This window comes from Colletes latitarsis, chromosome 4 (assembly GCF_051014445.1).
Source record: "Colletes latitarsis isolate SP2378_abdomen chromosome 4, iyColLati1, whole genome shotgun sequence".
NCBI classification, from domain to species: Eukaryota; Metazoa; Arthropoda; class Insecta; order Hymenoptera; family Colletidae; genus Colletes; species Colletes latitarsis.
This window is the reverse complement of record NC_135137.1, coordinates 42,740,302-42,766,408: the sequence shown is the minus strand read 5'-3', so window position 1 is coordinate 42,766,408 and position 26,107 is coordinate 42,740,302. Positions and strand designations below refer to the sequence as shown.

General features: G+C 37.0%; 5 protein-coding genes across 11 annotated transcripts in view; 4 read left to right on the top strand and 1 right to left on the bottom strand.

The window, feature by feature from the left end:
- Positions 1-159: 159 nt before the first annotated feature.
- Positions 160-2,395, top strand: LOC143341256 (odorant receptor 4-like). Its single transcript, XM_076764056.1, has 6 exons — positions 160-528; positions 609-1,042; positions 1,123-1,222; positions 1,543-1,653; positions 1,750-1,905; positions 2,112-2,395. Exons 1-6 carry the CDS (start codon positions 160-162, stop codon positions 2,163-2,165), a joined length of 1,224 nt encoding a protein of 407 aa, XP_076620171.1. The 3' UTR covers positions 2,166-2,395.
- A 76-nt stretch (positions 2,396-2,471) lies between these two features.
- Positions 2,472-10,778, top strand: Spg11 (spatacsin). Of its 5 annotated transcripts, none has more exons than XM_076763995.1 (23): positions 2,472-2,542; positions 2,724-3,051; positions 3,121-3,287; positions 3,367-3,723; positions 3,815-4,600; positions 4,679-4,851; positions 4,929-5,203; positions 5,293-5,463; positions 5,538-5,759; positions 5,850-6,041; positions 6,103-6,222; positions 6,547-6,721; positions 6,815-7,038; positions 7,114-7,274; positions 7,344-7,662; positions 7,729-7,897; positions 7,973-8,329; positions 8,391-8,546; positions 8,620-8,768; positions 9,204-9,311; positions 9,386-9,679; positions 9,749-10,068; positions 10,162-10,778. In XM_076763995.1, the coding sequence occupies exons 2-23, from the start codon at positions 2,770-2,772 to the stop codon at positions 10,361-10,363; spliced, it is 5,379 nt and encodes a 1,792-aa protein (XP_076620110.1). In that variant the 5' UTR covers positions 2,472-2,542; positions 2,724-2,769; the 3' UTR covers positions 10,364-10,778. The 5 variants fall into 5 exon arrangements, with proteins under 5 accessions (XP_076620110.1, XP_076620113.1, XP_076620114.1 ...); XM_076763998.1 differs by having other exon boundaries at positions 2,499-2,646; positions 2,732-3,051; XM_076763999.1 differs by having other exon boundaries at positions 2,499-2,646; positions 8,391-8,531.
- LOC143341273 (uncharacterized) lies at positions 10,686-11,195 on the top strand. The gene is made up of 2 exons (XM_076764080.1): positions 10,686-10,902; positions 10,968-11,195. The coding sequence occupies exons 1-2, from the start codon at positions 10,686-10,688 to the stop codon at positions 11,126-11,128; spliced, it is 378 nt and encodes a 125-aa protein (XP_076620195.1). The 3' UTR covers positions 11,129-11,195.
- A 225-nt stretch (positions 11,196-11,420) lies between these two features.
- On the top strand, positions 11,421-13,428 carry Ada (adenosine deaminase-like protein). Its single transcript, XM_076764058.1, has 7 exons — positions 11,421-11,767; positions 11,872-12,002; positions 12,089-12,280; positions 12,369-12,606; positions 12,690-12,825; positions 12,908-13,008; positions 13,092-13,428. The coding sequence occupies exons 1-7, from the start codon at positions 11,729-11,731 to the stop codon at positions 13,284-13,286; spliced, it is 1,032 nt and encodes a 343-aa protein (XP_076620173.1). The 5' UTR covers positions 11,421-11,728; the 3' UTR covers positions 13,287-13,428.
- A 221-nt stretch (positions 13,429-13,649) lies between these two features.
- The window catches only part of Retn (retained), an 88,393-nt gene continuing 75,935 nt past the window's right edge, over positions 13,650-26,107 (bottom strand). For all 3 annotated transcript variants that reach the window (XM_076764020.1, XM_076764022.1, XM_076764021.1), the window contains exons 5-9: positions 23,142-23,325; positions 19,756-20,114; positions 18,574-18,910; positions 18,267-18,463; positions 13,650-18,198 (exon numbers count right to left, since the gene is read on the bottom strand). In XM_076764020.1, coding sequence (XP_076620135.1) covers positions 18,035-18,198; positions 18,267-18,463; positions 18,574-18,910; positions 19,756-20,114; positions 23,142-23,325 — 1,241 coding nt within the window. In that variant the 3' untranslated portion in view covers positions 13,650-18,034. The remainder of the gene's footprint in view (positions 18,199-18,266; positions 18,464-18,573; positions 18,911-19,755; positions 20,115-23,141; positions 23,326-26,107) is intronic.

The following is a 26,107-nucleotide window of genomic DNA, read 5'->3' as shown; positions in this document are numbered from 1 at the left end:
ATACTGTTGCTCCTCGAAAAAGTGGTAATCGATTTGAAGCTGCAATCAGAGAGTTGCATGCACAGACCAGAGTTTGCACGAGCGCAAACGACCTTGCAATCAATGCTACTAGTCGTTGGTAAACAGTCGTTTTAGAACTACGTCTACGCGAGCACAATTATGCAAGTCCTCGTTCAAAATCCCGATACCGGCAAACCGCGAAATCCGAATTACGAAAAAGATATTGTTCGCATTCTAAATCACAACAGGTGGATTCTGAAGTCCATTGGCATTTGGCCAGCTGTTCTGACGGGAATTAGGCGCTTTTTACCGAATGTCACGATTGGATTCTGCAATTTGGTACTGTTCTTCGCGATAATACCGTGCAGCTTACACATCGTGTACGACCTAAAGGACACGACGATGCGATTGAAGCTACTTGGATTGCTAAGTTTCTGCTTAACGTCGTTGTTAAAGTATTGGGCTCTCGCGGCGCGTAGACCGAAGATCAAGGAGTGCATCGAATTGGTGCAAATTGATTGGAAGCAGGTGATTGACTTCATTAATCTGAATTTAAACAGCATTCCGAATCCCCTGATAAAACACGAAAACTGGAAACGATGTAACAGGTGGAGTTGAACAAGGATCGCGAATTGATGCTGAAGTACGGTAAAATAGGTAGAAATCTGACGATAATCTGCCTCGTATTCATGTACACCGGTGGCACTATCTACCACACGTTCATGCAATACGCGATCGGTACTTTCATTGATGAACACAATCGCACGATCAAGCCGTTAGTTTATCCCACTTACAGCGGTTTGTATGACGTACAAAGAAGCCCGGTTTACGAACTAGTGTACATCATACATTGTATGTGTGGATATGTTATCTATTCTACAACGATTGGTGCTTGTGGACTAGCCGCGCTTTTCGTAACGCACATTTGCGGACAGATCGACATCGTTTTATCCCGATTGGATAATCTCGTTGATCACGAACGAAACTCCAATTCGAACGGGCGATTCATAGAGATCATCGAACGTCATCTAAGAACATTAAGGTACGACTTTTTTAAATTTTATTTCGTTAGTTTAATCGATCATCGACGATAAAAATACTTCATGTTACGACTCGTTACAGATTTTCAGAAGTGGTAGACACAATTCTGCAAGAAGTGTGCTTATTGGAATTCGTTGGTTCCACTTTTATGATATGTCTACTCGAATATTACTGCATAACGGTACGTTGACAGCCATGATTTTGACAGTGGAATTTCTTTCAATTTTTATTAGCACGCGAAACATACAGTACTGTGCGAAAGTTTATCTACCTAATAATAGCACATCGTTACTTCTTAAATGAACGACATAAATGGATGATGTTAAGTGGAAAAATATGAATAACATGTTTTGTCACCCTTTGTCCAATTGTACCACACGCTCTGCTCCACTCTGTTTATGTTTGTCATACAATTTTTACTTTCGGACAGTGCCGTATCCTGTTTTTATTCAACGCGCCCAACCTTTAAACAGCTCACGCAATGTTAACCATTTACGATAGGATTGGGAACAGGGTAATACGATTGGCGTAACAACCTACAGTATGTTACTAATATCTCTGACCTTTAATATATTTATACTATGCTACATCGGTGAACTCCTGATGGATAAGGTACTATTTTCGTTGCATCGCATTTATACGTGCAATTTTTAATAATATTTTCCATTTAATTTTGCACGAAATAGTCATTTTTTTCATATACTATAGACTAGTAACGTTGGAATATCGTGTTTTATGATTGATTGGTACTACTTGCCCAATAAAACGATACGTGGTCTCATACTGATAATCGCCACGTCGAATAATCCGGCAAAAATTAGTGCCGGTATGGTAGCTGATTTAAACTTGTCTACTTTTGGAAAGGTAAACCCTTATAACTGTTTCATTTATAGTACACAGGGTGAGACTAAAATATTTGCACCCACCGTGGTAGAATATTCTACTCTTCCTAATAATGAAAAGAGATCGTACAAGCATAAGCCCGAAATCTCTTTCTTTTATTTTGACCCTGTATAAATATCGTAATTACTTCAATTTAATCGAAGATTAAAATAAAGATATCTTTGCAGATACTTAAAACCTCATTGGCATACTTAAGTTTTCTTCGAACAGCCGTTGTGTAGTAATTAATTCATTACTCCGTTATCTTAACAGTTAGTTGTAGAATAAAAAATAAAGAAATCAGTTCGTGTAAAACATCTTGTGTCATCTAACATCTTTAGTGGAGCTCAAGAAACTAAGTGAGGGACTTCACCTGTGGACATTTTTGTTTCATGACCTAAATAAATCCCTATATTTCTTTTACAACTGGTTCCATCGTTCGTGGAAAGCTGCAACTATTTCACTGCACTAGTAATAAAATGAAATTCCCTAAAAACACGTATACCAAAATTTTTGACATCATTATTACTCACTAGCAAAATTATTTGCAATAGTCAATAGTTAGCTACTGCGCTTTTATGCGTGTATACGTACACATTGCTTATGTTTACAATACAAGGTATGAGATTTTTCTCCATTGGTGTCATAAATTATTATTTGTTCAAATTTTGTTATGCAATAAAACAGCATAAAAAAATGTATTCAACTATGTAATATACTACAGTAGGTGAAATGATTAATGTCATTTAAATGATCTTCCTGCTTGTGGAAAATATAAATTCAATGTTAATATTTTGTAGTTGTTTAGAAGAATATTTGATTATGTTGTAAAGAGCTATTGCTAAAATGGCAGAAAGAACAATGGTGGGAGGCATTCCACTTGAATATTTAACTGGAGAGCCTGCAGTAATTTGGTCTGGTTGGCGTTCATTGGGAGACAGAGAACTTGTCAGGGAAGCATCTGCAAAAGGCACACATATCCCTCTTGCATACAAGTGTTTAGCTTATAGACGAAATTGCTCTATTAATGATGCTCAACATTATTTCAATAAAGAAGTGGAAATTTGGATTACTGAACTTTTGAATAAACACCAAATTTTCAGGGCTTCTCATGTTCTACAAAATATGGTACATTAAATTAAAATCATTAATGTATAATACCTGTTATTATTGCAACTTATATGAATTTTTTTATAGGAAAGAAATCCAGTGGAATATATATTTCAAGTATGTATGAACTGCAAGGAATCCATGTTAAGGAATTATTTATCAGAATATCTAATAAGCATTGCACGTTTTGAAAATGAACACATAGATTCATGGAACATATTAAAGAATATTATACAATATGAACAAAAATACATGTAAGTTTCTTTGGGTATAATTATTCAATTATGGTTAGTTTTGGTAAAATCCAAAATTAATAAGCATAATTTTTTTTAGGATAAATGATGGTTTAAGCTCTTCTGTCCGTATAACAGATATTGTAAAATTACCTGAAAATATAAAGCAAGCATTATGCACAGAATTATATTTTTCTATAACTGAACAGAATCTCTTAAAAAATATAACTAATATCGTGCTATGGGATTATTTGCTATCAACTAATGAAATTGAAATGATAAAGTTTTGGATAGATATTTACTATAATGAAAATGCTATAAGGGAGTCAAATGACATTTATGAAAAATATAAATTCTTGTTTACTACCATGGATATTATACCAGACATGATTGATGCCATTGATTCTTCAAATGCTAGTAATCTTGTGAAAGATTTAATTAAAAATCATCTATGTAGGTATGTCTTCATTCACAGTTCACTGATATATGTAATAAAAGTATGGTGTACACATATTTGTTTAATACAATTCACAATATAAATGTATCAGGTATGGAATATTTGTACAGAGAGAAAAACAGGATATAAAGTTAATATTAGCGCGCATCTTCGGTAGTGCAATAACGCTATCAGAATTTAACACAATACTGTTACATAAAACATGCAATATTAATAAAACTGATTTTTTTCAAATTATCGATAAGGAACTGTGCCTTGCACATTGCTTAACTGAAGAACACACACAAGAAGATGAATTTAGACTTTTGGAGTTATTTGATATATTAAAACAGATGTGTGAAAGTCAAGAGCATGTTGAAGATATATTAATAGAAGGAATTTTCAAAACAATTAATTATCTTTCCGACGATATAAATGAATTTTTAAAACAAAATTATTTAGTAGTTTTAGTATTAATATTTTCTTATTTATCGAAGGAAAATATAGCAAATAATAAAAACGAAAATATATTAAAAAGCATATTCACGAGTGAAGATGATTTACAATTGGGCGCTTATAGCATTTCGAACGAAGTTCTTCAAAATACATTAAGACATGTTCCAATTCTTCAAAATATTATAGAAAATAAACCAAAGAAAGAGGTTACAATATATCAATTATTGGATGGCTACAAAAATTTAAATGTAAAGCAATTGTTTAAGTGGCGGCTTAATAACGAAGAAATGCCTCACTTTTCTGACGAAACTCTTATTAAAAAATATGGACATACCGAAGCACTAACATATGAATATTACTTGAAAGAAGCTCGTCCAAATATGGCTATATTAAGCTTGAAGCATTCCCAAAGAAAATTAGTTAAAAGTGTATCTTCAAGAAGGTAAAGAGAACTATGGTACAATGTGTACTTTTAGTACTCAATATTTTTTATTTTGTACCTATAACATATTGATTTCAGAAAACGTAAAGCAGGTTTTTATGCACACATTCTTGCCCTACGAAATTTAGATAAACCGGAAATACTTTGTAGTTGCGTTTCTTTCATTGAAATGTTAGATATTAATTCAGATATATTAAAACTTCATATAACGGCGGCAAACTATGTGCAAAAAGAGACAAATGTTCCTATTGGTATTATTTTTTCGTTTTCTTTAATAAATGTAAAACTCGAAAATTTTGCGCAATATATTATATTTTTTAATTTGTAGGACATTTGTTAGAAAATGTAATATACAAAGATGTGAATGATATAAAGACTTTAATGTCTTATCTCGAAAATAGTTTCCAAAAAAATTTGAATGAACATTTAATTGAGGATAGTAAACAATTTATAAACGTACTGAAAACGTGGGACGTTATTGTGCGATTTGCAAAGATACACAATTATTTTTTGCCAACCAGTCTATTAAAATTTTTAGCAAAGCAAAATCACTGGTTTGAATTTATCCTAGTTTGTCAAATTTTTTCATATCCCTTGGATCAGGTAATAATTTGATCTTTAAATAACTTGCATATTAAAATCGGAAGGACCCAAGTACAAATTAAAATTATATACTGTTATAATTATTGAAGGTATTAAAAAATACTAAACATTTTGAAGATGCAATTATAAGAGATCACTTGCTAACTTGTTTAAATAATACACAATTTCTAAAATCACAATCAGTTATACATGGTGATCAAAAAATAAAATCACGCGATGTTAGACAATCATTATATTACAAGATTGGAGTTAATCAAAGTGTAAGTTACATGCTTTTTAAAACATTGCACGTTTTAAACATGGTAAAATATTGCAATACATTATTATGAATCAGGAATTTCCTACTTCTGGCTCACATACATCAACAGATTCAGGGAGCATTGATTCTTGTAGTATATATGAATATCCCATAAATGACAGTATTTGTTCTCTGAATGATGATTTATGGTTAATTATTCTAAAATGTCATCAAAGTCCAGATCCACCTGGTGCACTAATCAATGCCTCCCAGCTTACATCGAGACCTTTTCTCGCGGTTTTAGCAACTTGTTATGAGGTATAATTGCATCAATAATTTCTATATAGGATTTATGTATTTTCTTTAATATTTTTAGTATGCTAATATCAATGACAAAAACTATTCTAGCCATCTGCAATAGCAGCATATGCTTATTCATGGATGGTAATATCTGCTTCAGATAAAAATATCACTTCTGATTACAAAGAATGTTTAGAACAACAAATATGGACAGCTAATCAAGTCTTAAACTTGTTAGATAGAATGGTGATATGTGGTTATATTGGTATCCTCAATAAAGCTTATAAAATTTTCATGCCTGTAAGTAAATTTTATGCATATTGACACTATAAAAGATTTCATCCATATTATTAAATTGTAGGAGTGTCCTTTTAATTCATTTTTTGAATTCCTTACACAATGCACAAATTATGGGGACTTTAAAGATAGTCAGAAAAATTTGTTGGAATTCAATACACAATGTTTAAACCTCAAACGTAATGTATGTTTCAAATATTATGACGATACTTAATACTCTGATGCTTAGGTACAGGGTAATTTTACCGCTGGTAGACACAAGAAAAATACTATCGCGTAAGCATCGCGAAGATAATCCCGTGTATGAGATTGTGTAAGAGATCAATATCAACAATATAATATGTAACTATTATGACGGAGACAACTATGTTTAAGAAAAAAAGCAGGCAGAGACACGACTGTAAACATACTCGGGATTATTGCCACGCTGTTTAGGCGGCGACGTTCTTTTCAAGTCTACTAGCGGGACAATCATCCTGTACAATAACAAACTAGTTTATCTTTTTAGAAAGTTATGGATTGGGATTGTTCGGACAACACGTACATGGAAAATTTATATTGGGTTGCAATTGTTGCTATTAAATGTATTATTGCAACACTTGCTTATGGCCTAAGGAGTACGCATTCACAAATAAAATTTCTTGAAACTTTAATAACATGTAATTTTTACGAAGATTTTCCAGGTATGATGATCCTGTATATATTAATGTTTTACTAACATTAATTTGTTATGGTAGAAAACATTAAATTTTAAACAATTTTGTTCTACATTACAGTTTACGTCCCAAATTTTCAACATCTTTTACAAATTATAAAGATTCTTCAAGAAACTACAGTTACATTAAACTTCACAGCTATTACAATGTCAAATAATGTATATAATTTTGATCTAGAAATTCAGAGATGTATTGATGATTTATTAAAAGTTAAAAATTATAACAGTGCATTAGAATTATCAAATGTAGCAGGCTTAAATTCATCTGACATTATTTTAGCTCAGGTACTGTGTTAATATAAGTTGATTTTTCTCCCCTTTTATGTCTATTCTCCATTAATATGTAAATAATATTTATAGTATCGAAATCAATTTAAATATTATATGCAGCAAAATGATAAAATTAAAAATGAATTTTGGAACGAGTGTGCGCTGAATTTTAAGAAATACAATGTTTCATGCGAAAAAACTGTAGAATTTTTTATTGAACATGCTGAAAAGGTTATTTCTCATAAAGAAAGGTATACGTTCTTTGAAATAAAACCCCTAGCTTTAAATAAATAATGAACAACGAATATATGCTGTTACAGATATGAAATATTACACTTAGTTTTTGAAATACTAAAAAATGTGGAAACAGAACAGGAGATTATTAACAAAATAGAAGTGGCAATGTGGAAATCGTGTATATTAGCTGGTCCGGAAAATGTACAGTTAAATAGTGGACCTTATATTTTTAATAAATTAAAAACAGAATTATTATCAGAATTAAATACAGTGAAATTTAGCTGTACATTAAATTATTCATATGAAAAGAATGCAGCTGAAAATTTGATTAATAAATTAATTGATTTAGGTAAATTGGATATAGCATTGAGAATTAGAACCATTTTTAATTACAAACATAAGGTAAGTTTGACTAATCATTAACAGATGCGTGTACCAATAATGTTTAAAATATTTTCTTGCATATAGGATTTACAAATTCTAATGTTATGTTTGAGCTTGGCAGAAGGTGAAATTATACCGAGTGAATTAGCTTCTGAAGAAAAAATTCTTTTAAAAGAAGTAAATGATAGCAAACAACCAATGTACGGTGCCTTTAAAAATCGCGGGTTGCAAAGATTCTCGTCGTCGACTTCATGTAATGATTTCTTTTATATTTTTTTTGTAATACATTATTAAATGTCGTTTACTTATAGTAAATTTTTAATTTTAGTAATCACTTCAAACAACATAAATGAAACATATAAAATGAAAGACGAAAATGTACACAAAGTTCAAATGGAATGTTTATCAATATTGCAAAAATTACACAAAACCTTGAAACATGGAGCAGACATATGTTTGAGAATAGTATTATGTTATAAATTGGCAGTACAATTAGGAAAAAGTTACCATTTCTTATTAATGTTGAACGATCCTTTTCAATTTTTACAAGAAATCGCGGAAAGTAATGTCGATAATAAATGCGAAATTTTGAATGATATAATTATTGCGTATAAAGTAAACAATGATAGTGTTGCAACATTTTTGACTGAAAATATTACAATAAATGTTACACTCGCCATAGAAGGTAAACAACGATGTAGTTGTGGGGCCAGTACAAGATTATTATATGTTTTCATTTTTTACAGGCGGATACGATAATAATATTTCTTTGTGGGGATATTCTTTAAATACGAATTTCCGAATAATTATGGAATTATGCAATGATATTTCGCTTCTTGGATGGCAGCTGTTAAAAACAGCAAATAACTTACTTGGACAATCTCACGGTGAAAACAAAACCGGTATTACAATAAAACATTATTGTTATTGCATTCCCATATTTCAATTTGTCACTTAATGTTTTTTTATTGTCAGTGTCAACTTTAAAAACAATCGTAGAATTATTAATTCGCTCACACGATTGTTTTACAACTTCTTGTAATATGGAGGGTATAGCGTCAATTCTACGTAAATGTCAAAATCTTGCAAATGTTTTGCAAAATCATAAGCTGTGGGCGTTATTGGTATGACATTTAATAAAATACTAAATAAAATCATCTTTATACAGGGTGTTCGGCCACCCCTGAGAAAAATTTTAATGGGAAATTCTAGAGGCCAAAATAAGACGAAAATCAAGGATACTAGTTTGTTGATTGAGGCTTCGTTAAAAAGTTATTCAAAAATTAAATTAAAAAATTTCAAATCATTTATGGAAAAATTATTTTCGGTTGCGGAGGTCAATTAGAATCATTTTTGGTGAATACAAATACTTCCGAAATCCTACCCACTTTCGAGAAAAAAATTCAGTACGGGCGGAACTTTTTAACTTTTTAACGAAATCTCCATCAACAAATTAGTATCCTTGATTTTCGTCTTATTTTAACTTTTAGAATCTCCCATTAAAATTTTTTCCAGGTGTGACCGAACGCCCTGTATACTCATTTATTACAATATTCTAGGTTCGACTTGTAACAGGTGTCGGTCGTTTTACCGAAATGAATTACATATTTCACATATTAAAAAATAATGATCAGTTCGAATATTTGCTTGGACAAGGATTAGATAAGGTTTCTTTGAGCACTTACTATTTCTAAAAAAATACGTATGTCCCGATATGTATAATACACAATGGATGTTACAGGTGATGGGTTTAAAAATGGCATTACTGGAATTTTTAAAACACCATTGCCCTGAAAACAGGGATCTTTTTACTTTAGTAGCATTACATTTTCAATTGTATCATGAAATGGCATTTATGTGGGAAAATGAAGCAAAGGATGTACTTAAAACATTAATATCAGATGCAATAAAAGTTCCTGGAAAACTACATTTTACTACTCAACGTGAAACGAAATTTTATAAATCTGAGAATGTTCAGAAACAGTTGCAATTAGCCATAAATAATTTTACTCATGCAACACAATACTATTTGCAGGTAAATCACATTCTAACTAACAAATAATAGTTCCTCATATTTACTAATTAAAAATATGTATTTACTAAGGCTAATGAACTAAATCTTGCTGGTCAATGTTCTGATCAGACACAATTGGTTGGTCTTCAACTATCACTTCTTAATACAGTATCTAATAATCAACAAGTAATCTCCATACTTAATTTAAAGTCTGAAGATGTTGAAAGAATATTGTGTCACACTTTAAATTTCTCTCAAGCTCTTATTGTTATACAAGCTTACAATCACCATGTGGATTGGGCTTGTCTGATATATAATCATTGTATATTGAGTGGACAAACAAAATATTTGAAAGATTTTTTAGCTGTGAAGAAACTAACTCCTAGTCTGGTAGAAGATTGTGCACGTAGGCAAGTTAATCGTGATTAAATGAATTATTTTAAAAGTTAATTTTCGCATGTAAGGTTTTTTCTGATACTAAGTAAAAGTTCAATCTTTTATAGGTACAGATTGGAAAAAAACATCACTCATACAATGATGGACAATATGAAAACGTTAGTGTCTGAATTATCAGATGTGGAATGTAAATACATGTTAGCAAGTCAATTAGGATTTAAAAATATTATAGAAACAATGCTCAATGATCCCATGATAGGTGCATATCTTAAAGATACTGTATGGAAAAAGGGTTATAATACCAACTAAATTGTTCACATTCTTAACCCCATGTATTTATCAAAAACACTTGAGTAATTTAATTTCCCAAATACATACTTATATGAAAATACGGGTTCCCGCTATTCGTAAAAAATAAGTGTTGTAAGTGTATGTTTTTATTAGTACTTTTCTATAAATAAATATTTTTGTATATTATTCTTCAATTAATTTATATATAGCGTATATTTAAAGTTATGACAAATATTACTTTCGTGTACATACCCACATACTCACTATCATTTATTTGACAAAAGAAATCATGTCTTGAACTTCATACTCTGTATGAAATAACCGACTTCAAGCGATAATCATGATATACGAAAATACGTATAATAAAAAGAGTGTTAGGTGCAGTATATCCGAAAAAACAACAATCACGAAATTGGATGCATACATAATGAAATACGAAAGGAAATTCGGTAAAATATCATCATTAGGAATTTTGTCGAAAAAGCAGTTACAGTTAGTCAAACTCGTTCGCAAATTGACAGAAGCTATTGAAAAAGAAGAGATGAACAAACAACAGGGTACAAATTTGTGGCATCATCGAATGTTATTACAAAATTGTATAATATTCCATTTTATATTATAGCATTTCAAATACTTAAAGCCTCTAATGATGCAATAAAAGAGACAATTTCTAAATTGCAAGATTCAATGAAAATGTATAAACAAAACGTGAAATCTGAAATCGCGAAGCTTGACTATTTAAGTACAGATCGTCTTTTAAACATTAATTACACGTGCATATAATTTATGAATGTTATATATTTATATTGTAATATTCTCGTAATAGAACACAATAAAGGTATATTTTTAATAATAATTCATTTATTCAAGATGTATCCCGCTCGCAATGAGAATTATTTTCTTGATAACATTTTTTGCTTTAATATTGTTATTAATGCAAAGAATTTCAAATATTTATAAGAATGTATAGGTCCCAATTAAGGAAAGATTCTAGTTTGAAAAGTAAAGATCTATATTTTGTATTTTTTATGTTCTTTAGGTACATAAAATATACTAGTGAACGAGTAAAAAAATTGTTTATAGTCCGGTATTTGTTTTCTATGGCACTTCACAAACATAAATCCTGTACTTAAATAAAATAACTAGAACGCTAGGCAACATAATGCATTATTTTTTACATGATGTCATTTTCGACACACATGTTTGAAAACTGCGTCACATCTAGAGATTTAACCACGCGGCATGAATTTATTTTGTTAAAATAACCTTAAAATACATGTGTACCGTTTTATATTCACGGTACATATTTAGTATCCCAATCCGGTATTTGCTTTTTCTGTTAATTTAACAACAAAATTGAATAAAATATTTGCTTTCTTTACAATGAGCTTAGAAAGTTTCTGTCAATCTTTGCCAAAATTGGTGTGTATTTTTACAGAAGTTTATGATATACGACGTATCGTTTTTTCTGATCTTGAGTGATCAGAAATGATTAGAAAATGAAAATTTGTTTGTATGTTTAATAGGAACTTCATGCACATTTGAATGGCTCTCTTAGCACAGATACCTTAAAACAACTATATAAAATGCAAAATCCCGATTCAGAGGACGGCGAGGATATAGTTATGAACATAGAAAAATTTTCATCGTTCGGCGAGTACGAAAAATAATCCTACTTTAAATTTTGTTTATAGCTACAGGAATACATACCATATTACATTGTAGTAAAGCATATTTCCACAGGTGTTTTGCAGTATTTGAAGTGGCACATTCGTTAACAGTAACACCACAAGCAGTTTTCCATGCTACCTACAATGTAATTAAAGAGTTTAATGCAGAAAATGTAATATATTTAGAACTCAGAAGCACACCTCGTGCTGTTTATGGGAAAATGTCAAAACAAGAATACATAGAAGCTATCATAAGTGCATTTCAGTAAGTATAATTTAAAATAAATATTTTCATCTCAGATAATTATGGAACTAGATATATTTTAATTTGAAAAATTATACAATAACCCCAGGATTTGCAAGACTGACTTTCCAGATATCATTGTTAAGTTATTAATATCTGTTAATCGTAAGCAAGGATATAAGGCAGCCAAGGAAAATGTTGATTTAGCAATAGATTTTTTTATAAAATATCCACAGTATATTGTTGGACTTGATCTTAGTGGAGATCCAAAAACTACAGATGTATTCTTAGAATTATTAGAAGAAGCTAGAAGAGCAGGTTTGAAAATAGCTGCCCATTGTGCAGAGGTAAATTTTAGTATGTTCGGGTCAATGTTAATTTGGCTGAATTTCTAAAAACTTCAAACACTATTTCATCCCCCTGGGTATAGATTTTGAATGAAGTTGAAACAACAGATATCCTTGAATTCAAGCCTGACAGATTGGGTCATTGTACTTGCATTCATCCAAATTTACAGGGATCAAATAAAATACTTGATATGCTTTTTAATTCGAAAATTCCTGTAGGTGAGGATGATAATATTATGAAAGTTTATCAATTATGGTATTTATAAATATATCGAATTTATGGTTCTTGTATTTTGTCTAGAATTGTGCCTAACATCCAATGTTCAATGTAAGACAGTACCTTCTTACGGATCTCATCAGTTTAAATATTACTATGAAGCTGGACACCCTATTTGTCTTTCTGTGAGTAAAGTTATCAATATTTCTACAAGCAATTATTTAACATGTAAAGTAAATTTTATGGTATATACTAACACAATTTTTAGACTGATGACAAAGGTGTTTTTTGTACATCCTTGTCCAGAGAGTATGAAATAGCTAGTTTAACATTTGGTCTACGACAGCAAGAACTCATAAAACTCTGTATGTTATCTGTACAGTATGCTTTTGCAACAACAGAAGAAAAGAATCTATTACTATCTAAGATCAAGAATTTTAATCATAAATTTTGTGAACAATAAATTAAAAATGTCATACTTTGTACCGAAACAAATAAATAAATCGTTCCTAACGAAACAATAAATCTATGCTATTATCTACATACGTTTATGATATCTACAATATCTGAATATCGTTAAAATGTTACATAGTTGCATGCATTTAAGAAATAAATACGTATATAAGTACACACATGCATACAAGTTGAACCAAAATTAATAGTACAAATAGAACCAAGGAGATATGGCTTAAAATAAGACGAATGTGCATCGAAGGCTTCGATTTATAGAGAAATGTATTCGAAAATCAATTTTGTATACGTGCACTTATTCATAACCGGTATTACCGATTCCATCATAGACGACTACCGTAATTTCTTTTTGTATAGGATACAATGTCATGCATTATTCATTATTAACTCTTACCTCTATTTCAAACTGTTGTTAAGGATTACAAACGTACACAATGAATGTAATTAACTGCACTAACGAATTACACATTTTAAAGATACTGTTTAAAATGGCGACCGTTTCTAACCGTTCCCTCGTAAAAGTCATACCCCGCGAATTAAATTATATTTGAATTTCTTGTAACAAATTCTGCATTATAACTCGCGCAATCCCAGACATGGTTTTCAATTTTAATTGGTCCTGGATTATCATGTCTCTAGAATAAACTATATTTTGTGCATGCCTCTATAGATAAAAATCTAGGGGACACTAAAACTGGTATGGTGCCCCTGTTCTTCCTACCACCGATTCAACATTCAAAGTGCTCGCTTAGAAATCGACGTACGTTCGTAGTGTAAAGTGCTTCGTTGTGTTGAAAGATTATGTTTAATGTAAGGAGTAGTATAATATCTTCTAGTAATGAAGATAGACCCACATACGTCACTTCATCTCTGTTGGATGTGTTTTTCCGATGTCATGAAACGATTTTCAGCTACGCAACAATGTGAGTTTTGAATTTTACGATTATTACAAATTTTCGAATACATTTTTCTCCAAAATGGAGTCTCCGATACAAATTTGTCATTCTTGATTTTCGTAATATTTCGGGCCACAGAATCTCCTTGAATTATATTTGGAAGTTTATAGATAGAGATAGAGTGCTACTAGATAGCAGTACTACTGATATAAAAGTAATGTCGATTTTATTCGCTATGATATTCGTGGGCTCGTTTACATAGATTTACAGATAACTAAGTTGCTACTTATGAAGAACTATAATAGTTAAATGTCATCAGTGTTCTGTTTTTGCCTTCGATAATATCATATATAATATGTACAACATTCATAATAATTATTACAATATTATGCTTGTAAATGTGGTGCTGCATCTTTGTTTCGGTATTGACGAAGAAATTAATAATACCTATAAATTGGTGCACATCGCGCGACCTGATAAACATTAACAATCGCGTCGCAAGCTTCGTACGAAAATCACAATTTAACGTGACAAAAGTACAACGTTGTGTATTTTTGCGAGTTCTATTTTTGACATAGCATACTTCCAAAAACGTATCGTTCTATCGATCTTTCACTCGTTAATTTCCCGTTTCGGAATGGATAAAAAATAAAGGGGGTAAACGTGGTACATACCACGCGATAAAAGAAACATCGTGTATCTCTGAAAAGCAAAATTTCTATCGCTCTTAATTCCGAGATCATCGCGTCAACGCATTAATTTACTTTCGGTTCTGCGCAAGGTAACGCGTCTTGCGTAGAAACAAAAATCAAAGTCGCCATTTTCTCGCAACATGGATTCCGTTTTTTTTCCATTTTGACGCGAAAAGTTAATCTTTCTTTCATTTTATTAGAACCGTTACTCGCTATCACGCCGTAACAAGGTGATAATAGTAAATAGCTGCGATAATACTAATAGTAATGATTAGGAATAGTAGTAAATATAGTCATAATAATAATATTGACGATTATAATATCGTTCTTAATAACCATGATAAGAAATTATTTCTACTGTATGTATATAATATTCATCCTATGTAACAGTCTTTTTGGCCTAACCTTCGAACTATAAACAATAAAACAGTTTCATCCCACTCGTTTGCATCGTTATCGACTCACGTATGTATATCACCTAAGATGATCGAAAACTATCAGTTTTATTTCTCACTCTTTCCGCCATCTACCCAGAGATCGGTGAACAATCGCGAACTCTTTTTAAACTATTTCCCATTCTACTCATGTCGCGCGCGCTACATTGCTAATATCCTAACTTTACTAAATCTGTAATCCTAACGGCTATGACTATATAAAAGGATGTATTTCGGTTCTCAACGCGTCGCGAATACGAGTCTATTTGTTTGCCTCTAAAAACGTGTGTGTCCATTTTGTAAGATTCTTTCTGCGTGTTACATACATACATACATACTAAGCATTATGTAAGATTAACAATTCTAATTATTTATACATTTAAAAATTTGTTTGTTGATGTTCCGCGATTCACAGCATCCTGCCGCGTAACAGATAATGTATCGAACTGGCCCAAGTTTCGATAAATGTGTCGTATTGTCCACCGTTCGAAGACTGCATGGTTCGATACAATGGTATTGCGATGCATCGATCGAACCTTAAAATCCAACGCAAGAGTAAATGCCTTTGACCAATGCTTGTTCCTCTCGCATCAAATGATACATACTAACGAAAGAACATCGAGAAGTAAAAGAAACGAAAGAAGCGAGTTCAGACGAACCACGGTGGTCCTTTCGTTCGGTCGAACGAAAATGGAAACGATTATGAACGAGAACCGTACGATCGTGCACCATTGCCGCGCCTGATTAATTGTTCAGACGGTTGGATTGCAACGAAAGAGATATTAGAAGAAAATAAAAATTAGTCCTGCGTAGAAGAATAAAAATTATGATACACAAACTTTTCTTTTTCTCTAAAACTAACAATAAAAATAAGAATAAGAATAATAATAATAATAGCTTAACCTCTTGTATATTGTCGCACTGAGCTCTGTCCCTTGCAAGTGAGAAACCACAAAAAAAAAGAAGAAAGTTCGAATGACTATGTACACTTAACGAACGAACGATAAGATGAACAATCTTTCTCGATACTCGAGAGTTCATAACTTCTGGATGGCTATTACGTCTATGTTTAGTGATTTGTCGACGTTTCGCAATCGTTGCAGTTTGCATTTTCAGGGCTGGAGACTCTAGTTTGAGGTCTCCTGTTTTTTGGAAGTCCTTATATAGCGATGGTTGTTGGCCCGAAACGGTGCATTTATAAGCTAAATAAGGACTTTGAAAAACCAGGAGACCTCATACCCAGAGCCTTCAGTCCTGAAAATGCAAACTGCAACGTTTGCAAAATATCGGCAAATTGCTGAACATAGACGCGACATCCATCCGGAAGCCATGAACTCGAATATAAACTCAGGCCGCGAGAGCCTTAAATCTCAAATCTTTCTCTATGTATATACATGTGTATGTGTTCATGTACATGCGTACTTGTGTATGTGTTTGTGTTTGCTCTACATGCGCAATAATACGATAGTCGATAGTCGCGGTAAAAACAATTGTACACGTACTGATTTAAAATGCTATAAAACATCGGAAAGAGGCCGATTTCTAGAAACTAACAACACACTATAGTTTTGAGGTGTCGAGAAACCGGCAGCAATAAATAAGTTAAGATGTTTTGATTCGATGATAGAGGAATAAAAAAAAAAGGAGACAAATGATCGATCCAGTTCGGAAGTTCGTTTCACAGAGCGTCACTTCAATTAGGTCGAGTGCTTTCGATCAAGATACTTCTGGAGAATAGTTTCCAGACGGATTGCGTCGCCCGTGCAACATTGCTTTTATCATTTCCTCTATTTTAATTTTCTAATGTGTAATGTTAGATCGAACAAAACGGAAGACAATACGAGATCATTGACGAGCGACGCTTCCGAGTATTCTTTGAACGAAAGGAATGCAAGGCATATTGAGAAATAAAATTAAAAGAAAAACAAAAACACGACATTTTTTCATTGCACGCAAATCATACATACGTTACTATTCACACGACATAATAATACAATCGTCGTCGAAGTTGGAGCAGCCTACCACAGATTTATTTCGCGTGTATACAATTCCCGGCTGGTCTGGCAGATACAAGTGTATACATACATGTATGGAGCTTAACGAGATAACGATTCGAGTTTTCACGCGGAAAGATGTGAAAACCCAAACGAATGCACGAGAAGCTAGCGAAAACGCTCGATTTGTTGTCGTTCATCCAACATCGTTGTCGTCGTTGAGAAAAATATGTATCTAAACGGATGTAAAGTTTGTCGAAGTATACGCCGCGATTACCCGTACACGGTGAAGCGAGCAAAACATAGAAACGAGAAATCGAGCGAGTACCGACGACCGTTTGGATGAGCAACTAGTATCACAATACGAACTCAGAACCCATCGAAGAAGAAGCTGCCGGTTTGTTCCGACTGAGGATCTTAACAACGAACAATAAATCCGTGTGAAAGCAGAGTAAACGATCCCCTGAGCGTCTTGCGAATAAAGGGACGCGCGAATTGAATCAGAACCAAGCATCTTCCAGACCGAATGCCGACTTCCGTGGAAGAAATAATGCTCTGAAATTTGTACAATTGCAAACATCGTTCGATCAGCGACCAAACGTATGGCAGACTGCTTCGTTCGCCCACGAGGCGGCTATTATCGCTGCGGATGAATGCTACGATCGTTAATTAGGTATCGAGACACACAGTGTGGGCAGACTGTATGTATGTATGTGTGTGTCGTTCACGAGACAATACTTCGCGACGCTTTCGTGCTACTATTGTTGTTATTGGTTGTCGTACTGGCCGTGGTCCTGCTGTCGTTCTGGGCGAAAAGAACACCTTGATACATTACTCCATTTAGCTCCATACTGACTACCAAAGAATTGTCGCCGTTTCTTCCATCTCCTACGATAAAATAATCAAACGTTCAGCGACTTCTTACACGGATATTTTCTATTTTAAAATTCAATTACCTCGATTGGAAATTTTAATGTGCGTGCCTATGGAAGTTGGAGTATTTTTTTCGTTTGGACTATCGTCGTCCGAGAGTAATCTTTTTGCTGGTGGAGGCCCCGGGGTTCCGATTAAGTCCGGATCCCTTTTTACTTGCATGCTACCGCCCGAGGAGGGCGAACTTTGTCTCGCAGGTGACGAAGACACGGGCGACGACCTGTAAAAATGAGTAACTCGTGAAGAGGGTGGTATCGAGGAATCAATTGCAACGCAAGTGATTAAGATGGCGTAATAGATTATCTTAGATACCGACGCGTAGGTGCTTACCTTAGTCCCAAGTCGAGAGCTTCCCTCTGTGGTTCCGGGCTAGACGCTGGAGGTATCGGCGAATGGGAGGCTTGGGGCGACAAGGGTGGCTGATGACCGACTCCTGGGTAGAGGGTATTATTGTTGTACATATTCCATAGGGTCAGTCGAGACATCTCGAGAGCGCTGAATGCCCCGTCCCTCGGTGGTGTCGACGACGGTGGAGAAGCGCTTCCTTGCCGATGGATCATCGGCGGTGGGGTGCCGGCACCCGCGCTCCTCAATTCCTTGTTCAACAACTTTACGTATTCGACCATGCGTGCTTCGAATTCGGAAGGAGCCATTCCGGGTATAGGTCCTGCGATAGATCACGAGTAAATTTACCATTAATTGTTTAAAAGAGAAATTCTCACGATACGGTACAACTCCATTCGTTGTTATTCACATGCTTGATATACTCCTACAATAAAAGTTCATCAATTTTGTTCGTTGATGGATGGGAAGATAAAAGGAGACGAGGAGTTTCTAAAGGGTAAAACGATATCCAATAAGTGGAAATCCGAATCTGATATCTCGAAAAGAGAAAAGAAGTATCTGTCGTATGAGAAGTTGAAAGAGCTAGCACGAATTGGATGAAAACGCAAATCAAGGGGCGGCGCGATCGGGGACCGAGCAGGGAGTGATTGAAATTGGTCCGATGGTGCGTCGGAGGGTGGCCAAAAAGGGCGAAATGGGCGAAACGCGGATCGTAGTAGGGGCGGGAAGAGGAAGAAAGGGGTAGGGAAGTAGGAATGCTCGTTAGCGAGAGTCATCCGTTAACGCCTGTCTCCCGGAGGATCGTACAATCAATTACGCCTCCTTCGCTCTCGCATCATCATCTCCGGGGAGGCCTGGAACCCTAACTACCGATTTAAAATAAACCCGCTCCTCTTCTATTCCCTCCTCGAGGTATCTCTTTTCTCCTTTCGTGTCTGTCTTCTTGCGCGGCGCTAACTTGTCATTCGGACCTTCTGTCATCCGTTTCGATTTCCCCCAATTTCGCTCGAGTTACTGGTACGAAAGTGATCTGTTTGCGATAGAACTGGGAGAGCAATACTTGAGAAAAGAGATCCGATAGACGTGACGCTTCTGGTTGTTGGAATACGAGGAACGTATTGCACGTAAAGACAACAACGTGCAGGAAGTTGAGTCGAGTTTACTGACCGGTATTCGGTGGTTGTCCAAGTGGTCCTTGAGGGTGCTGGGGATGGTGAGGATGGTGGGGCAGTGGTGTGTGCGCGGCACTGCCGTTCACCAGAGATTGTGGCCCGTGATGTTGACCACCGGCTGCCACCGCCGTTACCAACGACAGCGGCGATATTTGCGCGTGCAACGCGAGAGAGCTCGGCGTATGCGGATTCCTCTGTACCAAGCTGTCACCTGCTCCACCCCCGCCGCTCGCGTACGCTCCGTAGCTACTTCTTCGTCCTTCTCGACGATTTCCATCGATCGCCGCCTGCAACTCCGCTGGCGTTGATAATCGTCTTTTCTCGCACTCGTACGGGTATAGGTATTTCATGTATCTGAAAAAACGGCAAAATTAAATCGTATAGAGGGCGACTAATCGGTACATTTAACCCTTTCGAGACGGATTTTCCGATGAAACGAGAACGTATGTATGCGAGAGTGGCCGAGCATTAGTGTAATTGGAACGGCGTCAAAATGCAGACGGCATTGTGCGTCGAACGGAGGAAGACGTCGCGGTCAGTTGGACGCGAAATTGGCAAGGCAGATCCGGATGACGCGAGAGCGTCGTCTTATGAGTCGCCTAATTTAATCTCGCGTCTAGCGCGATACTCGACGGGCTTTGATGCTTGGCCTCGACCACACCATTTGCACCTGTACCATGCCATCGTTGAGAATCGTTCGTGTACCAAACGAGAACCGGGAAGGCCTGTTGGAAATCGAATCGCTCGTTAACTTTATCGCGTGCCGAGTTGTTTATTTTACACGATGCGAGCCGAAGTGAAATTTTATTCTATCGTGTCACTTGTGAAGCTTCGTTGCGGCTATGTTCATTGTTTAAAGTAAGCTTTGTACATTTTTACTTAACCCTTTGCGGTGAAAAAATTTAAATAGCTTTTATTGAAAGAGAACACGTGGTATCGTGTAAAAATTATGCAATTAAAGAATCGTCCAAACTTGAAGATCATCAAAACGAGGAGAACGAAACATTGAAAGTGAAAGGTTGCTGCGCGGGTTAGAGAGGATTTTAGTGAAAAATAAAATTCCAATGGAGCGCAGGTAGGCAGGGGAGAGTTTGTAAACCACTGAGAAACCGCAACGCGAAATCGACTTTTTCGAGGGTATGGAGGCGGGGGCAAAGGCGAAATAAAATATTGTTTATTTAGACACGCTATCGGTTCAGATGGAGGAGCGAAAGGTAGCAGAGAGGGAGGATGCGATACTCGCACACACGTCCGTGAATAGACATATTCTTGCAAGCGTACCGTGGCCTATAATTCGTGCGGGGATCGTTTCGCTTTTACGATTGTCTGCCAGACTACGGCCGAAACTAGCCCTTCGGCCCAATCGTTCCCTCCTCCACAAACCCTTCTTCTTCTTTTTGGTGCGTGCTTGCAACGATGCGACCACCGCACCGGCTCCATAGTTTGCTCAGGTTCCAGGTATCATGTCCACGCGAGTCCTTATCCAAATGCTCGAGCCTGGTGGTGCCGAGCATAAATCTTTCTTTCTGGCTGTTAATCAAATTTGAGTTTGTTTTCTATCGTTTAGCGATTAAATGTTACCCAAAGCGCGCGAAAGCATCGCGCACAGTTGGGTACAATGGCGTGACTACCTCCCTCGCGGTATAAATAATTACACGTTGGAGGCGCGTGGGGCTCGATATAGTCGTAGGCATCGCGATATGCCAGTTGCAGCAGCCGGCGTCTCCTTTTACATTTTCGTTTCCTCCGTCTGTCCCTGTTCCTCTGGCGACGATAACCGGTTGCGGGAATGATGGATGCGCCAGCGTCTCGACGTTCTGTCGCGCGTCATGCACCGAGCGTCGTGGGGTTATTTTCACGTGTAATTCGTATTAGCTAGCACTGCTTTATAATCTGTCGCGCTCTCTCCTCGCGTCGTCACGCGTATCGTCTCTTCTTCGCACAGTGTTTCCGATTGTCGTACAGATTGGACGCGAGAACCGAATTAACGAATAATCCTGTTGTCTATTAATGTGAAAAGAAAGTCTATCTAAACGCCGCGGACGTTTATCCCGGTAGACGATAATAAATAGTCGGTGATTCGAATTCGTCGAAACCACGAAACTCTGCGCGTAGAGATCGTCCGCGGGAAAACGATTGAACGCCTTTGCGAAAGAAAACAATTGGTGCGCGCACATGGCTTCTCAAGCCGGCTGTTTGTTTTTCTTCTCGATTGGTCGAGATGTACTCGCACGAAACGATTTCTTTGTCGAAACAAATTAGCGGCCACCGATTAATTTTTCATCTTCCCTCGTGTGTAAAACTGTTTGTTAATCACGAGTGACAACTATTGTTACGAAGATCGTGCGTACGTTAGGTTTAGATATCGGTTTGACCGATCTGTCTGCTGGTCTGCCTGGTCCAAGTCGATCGCGGTATGGCTTGGGGATTCGAAAACGAGGTGAAAGGTATCAGTCACTGTCAAGTTTACAGAATCCACGGCGATCTCGGCGAAGTAAGTCGCAAAGCTGGCGTAACGTTGGAATAATGCTGCGTGCAGCCGCGGCTTGCACACGGAAGCTCCGACTAATAATAGTCGAAGAACACTGGCCGAGGAAGCCTCTGGTAGACTTTGATTCCAAGAAATTGTCTCTTATTTTTCCGAGTACTTCCGTCGCGAACAGCACGAAACGAGCGCATTCGGCGAATCCCAGCCTCGAATGGACATGTTGTTTTGACAACCGCTTCGATCGTTGGACCCGGTCGGGGACGAGGCGCGGAAAGGCTCCGTCGGCTTCCTCTGGCAGGTGACGAATGGGGTTAAACCGGCACGAGCCACGCCGCTCTTGGGCCTTTCCTCGGTTCTGAGTGTTCGCAACGCGGCCAGGAACGCTAATAATGTGTCTTCCCCTGGCCGAGCTTCTTTTGTGCCGCGGCACTCCGTATATTTTTCTTTCGCGGAGAACACGCTGCTCCTGATACAAACCGCCATCTTAAGCACACAAACAATCCACCTTGGTGTTCGCGTTCGCCACCGGTAATGATGATAGCGTTTTATAAACAACGGCTGTCCGGAAGGCATAGAGCACGCTTTGATGTCTCTTTCGATGGCCCCGCGGCACCCTACGTAGCTTCGTTTTCATTTCACCTACGCGTTCGTATCGATTTCGCCGGTAAAGAAAAAAAAAAATCGGTCACGGGAGAGCAACCGAAAGAAAAGCGGCGCGCCAACAGCTTCTCCGGAAAGCGCAATAACGTAAAAGGACGGGTTCTTAGTCATCGGTGCAGATTTCATGCTCAGATGAACTTTTGTCGAGCGTGGGGACTCATTGTATGCGAATTACCAGCGAATAGGCACGAGCAGAATAGGGTCCCGGATGAGAAACTTCACGATCTACTTACTGGGTGCGCAGAGTGAACGCGGCGGAAGTGATGCTCGATGGCAGGTGGAGGCCTTTGATGATTTCCTGCCAGAGCTTCTTGTTGATTACGTCGACCAGACCGCCTCGAGCGATCACCAAGTTATACAGCTCGTAGAGATCCAGCACCGACTTCGCCATGATCGGTAGTCGATTGATCGGAGTCCCTAAAAGCAAGACAGACTGTTATCTACGATCAAAATCTGTCGTCAAGTATTTCGGATGTTCAGAGATAAAATTGCACCCATTACCGTGGGTTATCGTTCTTTTCTTAAGCGTAAGAAAAGAAGGGCAGAAAAATGCGGACAAGGTCGGTCTGTAAGTCGCGTGAGAAACAAAATACGATCTAAAATCAGGCAATTGATTATATCCAGCGAAATTACCGACACTAGAGCGTTATAATTTAACGATAGATTCAACGGTAGATACTGTTTTAATGTTACTTTTATTTTACACGCAAAGCGCGTCTTGTCGTTATAAAGGCTAGTTTATATTCAACATGGCTAGAAACGAACGTTAACGCTAAAAGAATTATATAGATATGTCTCCTGATCGGTTTTTTAAATTACAGTTAGCTACTGACCATCGATTTAAAGTAAATTTTGATATGACAATCCGAACGCGATTACTAGCGTACGAGGAAAATAAAGCGATAATAAAGGAGAAAGAAGGGTTAAAGCGAAGGTGTATCGTTCGGTTCGAAGCAAATTCGCTGTTCCCGAGACTCCGGGGTCTTCTTATCCGTCACGTGATCGACTCGGGCGCATTTTCGACGACGTTTCGCACAGGGTGCATGGGCGAAATTTTACGAGGTTTGTCCAAGGCTTCCAGCGAGGGGCGTTAACAAGAGCAATAACGAATTCGTAACGATCACGCGAGCGCCACAACTTTTACGATCTCCTTACTTATATCGTAAGCGCGTGTGCAGCAAATAGAACAAAGAAAAACACAAACGACGCTAAACGAGAAGGGTTGTTGGGTTAGGGGGAGGGTCGGATCAACGGACGACACGATTCAAGCTTTTATTATATCTATATGGAACTTTTGTACAGCGGAATCGCGTCATTCGTTACAAGGACCATCGACAACTTTGAATCTTCGATTTGACAAAAATCTCAAAAGTGATATTTCCGCCTTAAAATACACCTCAAAAGTGTTTAAAATGAGGTTACGCTTTAGAGTGTAGCCTTAGAATCGTCGTACATCTTGTCCTTCGAACGGATTTCAATAACTTTGTGAGATTTCATCTACACCGTCGACGCCACGCACTGTGGCGTTTTCGGATTTTACGAGGTTGTTCAAGATTCGCGTTAACGCGATGTTAATAGGAGTAGCGACGCGTTTGCGACTATCTCTACGTATACGTAAACGTCGGCTTTACGAGCTTTCGCGTTACCATAATCTGACGCGTTGCCTCCGTAAATATGCGCGCTCACGGACGAAAATAATCCAGAACAACGCGTGAATTTTCAGTCATACGCGTTGAGCTATGCACTGTCGTCGCGATAAGTACGTACCAAATTTGATGTCTACTCCAGCATCCAACTCTTGCGAAAACTATGTCATAAATTTATATATTTTTATATAATCCCGATTTGTTTAGTTCCTCGGCAAAAAGTCCTGTCACCCATACTTTTTTTTCTTTAAACTGCAATGTTTTGGTGGAGAGAGAGAGAGAGAGAGAGAGAGAGAGAGAGAGAGAGAGAGAGAGAGAGAGAGAGAGAGAGAGAGAGAGAGAGAGAGAGAGAGAGAGAGAGAAGGCGAGCAAAAGTACTCTCGCGTTGCGATGGCTAAGGCTGACGTTTGCACTAAACGCATAATTCCGACTCGATTTAAAGTCACGCGAAAATTCACTGGCAGCCGTGTACACTGCGTGGTAGACTCGCCGGCTCGAAGCCGGTAAATTTTACGAGTTTGTCCAGAGGTTCGAGTTAACGGGGCGTTAACAAGGGCAATACTCGTGACTATCGCGCGTGCGAGCTCTCCTTTGCGGCTCTTTACGAGCTCGCGAACGATTCCTCGTACGAAACCTCTCGCTGTAACAGCAGCAGTATCACCACTAAGCAACAACAACAACAATAACAACAACACGGAGCAACGAGAGAAATAATAACGAGTGGAGGCAGTGGAAACGACCGTAGTATCTGTAATAATAATAGGCATGTAACTAGTCTTGGTATACTCGTGGAGCCAAGCAAAATTCCTATCGAGAATTTAACAACGGCTTCGATATATGTACATACTGATCGATATTATTCGAAATCTCTAAACGTTGCCGAATTGTTTGCAGTTTTGAATGTCTCGTGTCTCCTCGCCAAATCTTTCCAAGTTTCCAAGAAACTTATATACGCTGCACGATTTTCGTGGGTACGGTGATGATCAAAAGTTGTCTCAATTCGAATTAATAATTCTATTTTTCTACCAAGTGAACGATTGATTCCAAATTCGATTACTGCTCGTACGAAATAATAGAAAATTGATAGAAGAACATTGCTCTAGAGCTTACGATAGAGAGAACACTGAACGCCCATCACTACTGGTCGCATCGTATCGCAGGATCGTTTATCCGCCATCGAGAAGGACGAAGGGGGCTGCCGCCATTTCTGTTCTCGAGAGTGGAAGCAATAAAACGTAGCAGGTCGGGGTAGGGGAACCGGCAATTTCGGGCTATCGAGCGTAGCCCCTCCGGCTTTATTATTGGCCCTGCAATTATTGTTGATATACGCGCAACCCGGCAACCCAAGCATAATGCTCCTATATAGGGCGCAGCGATAAAAGCTACGCTCGCAAAATGGCGCCCGATTCTTTCCTACCTCCCATACTCAGCTGCTTCGCCAAGCCTGCGGACTCGAAAACCCTCGCTGTCCAATCGATCGACACGTTTTACGGTTTTTCAAAGCTTCCCGCTATTTTTCCAAAACTTTGAAAACGTGTCGGATCCAAATCTGG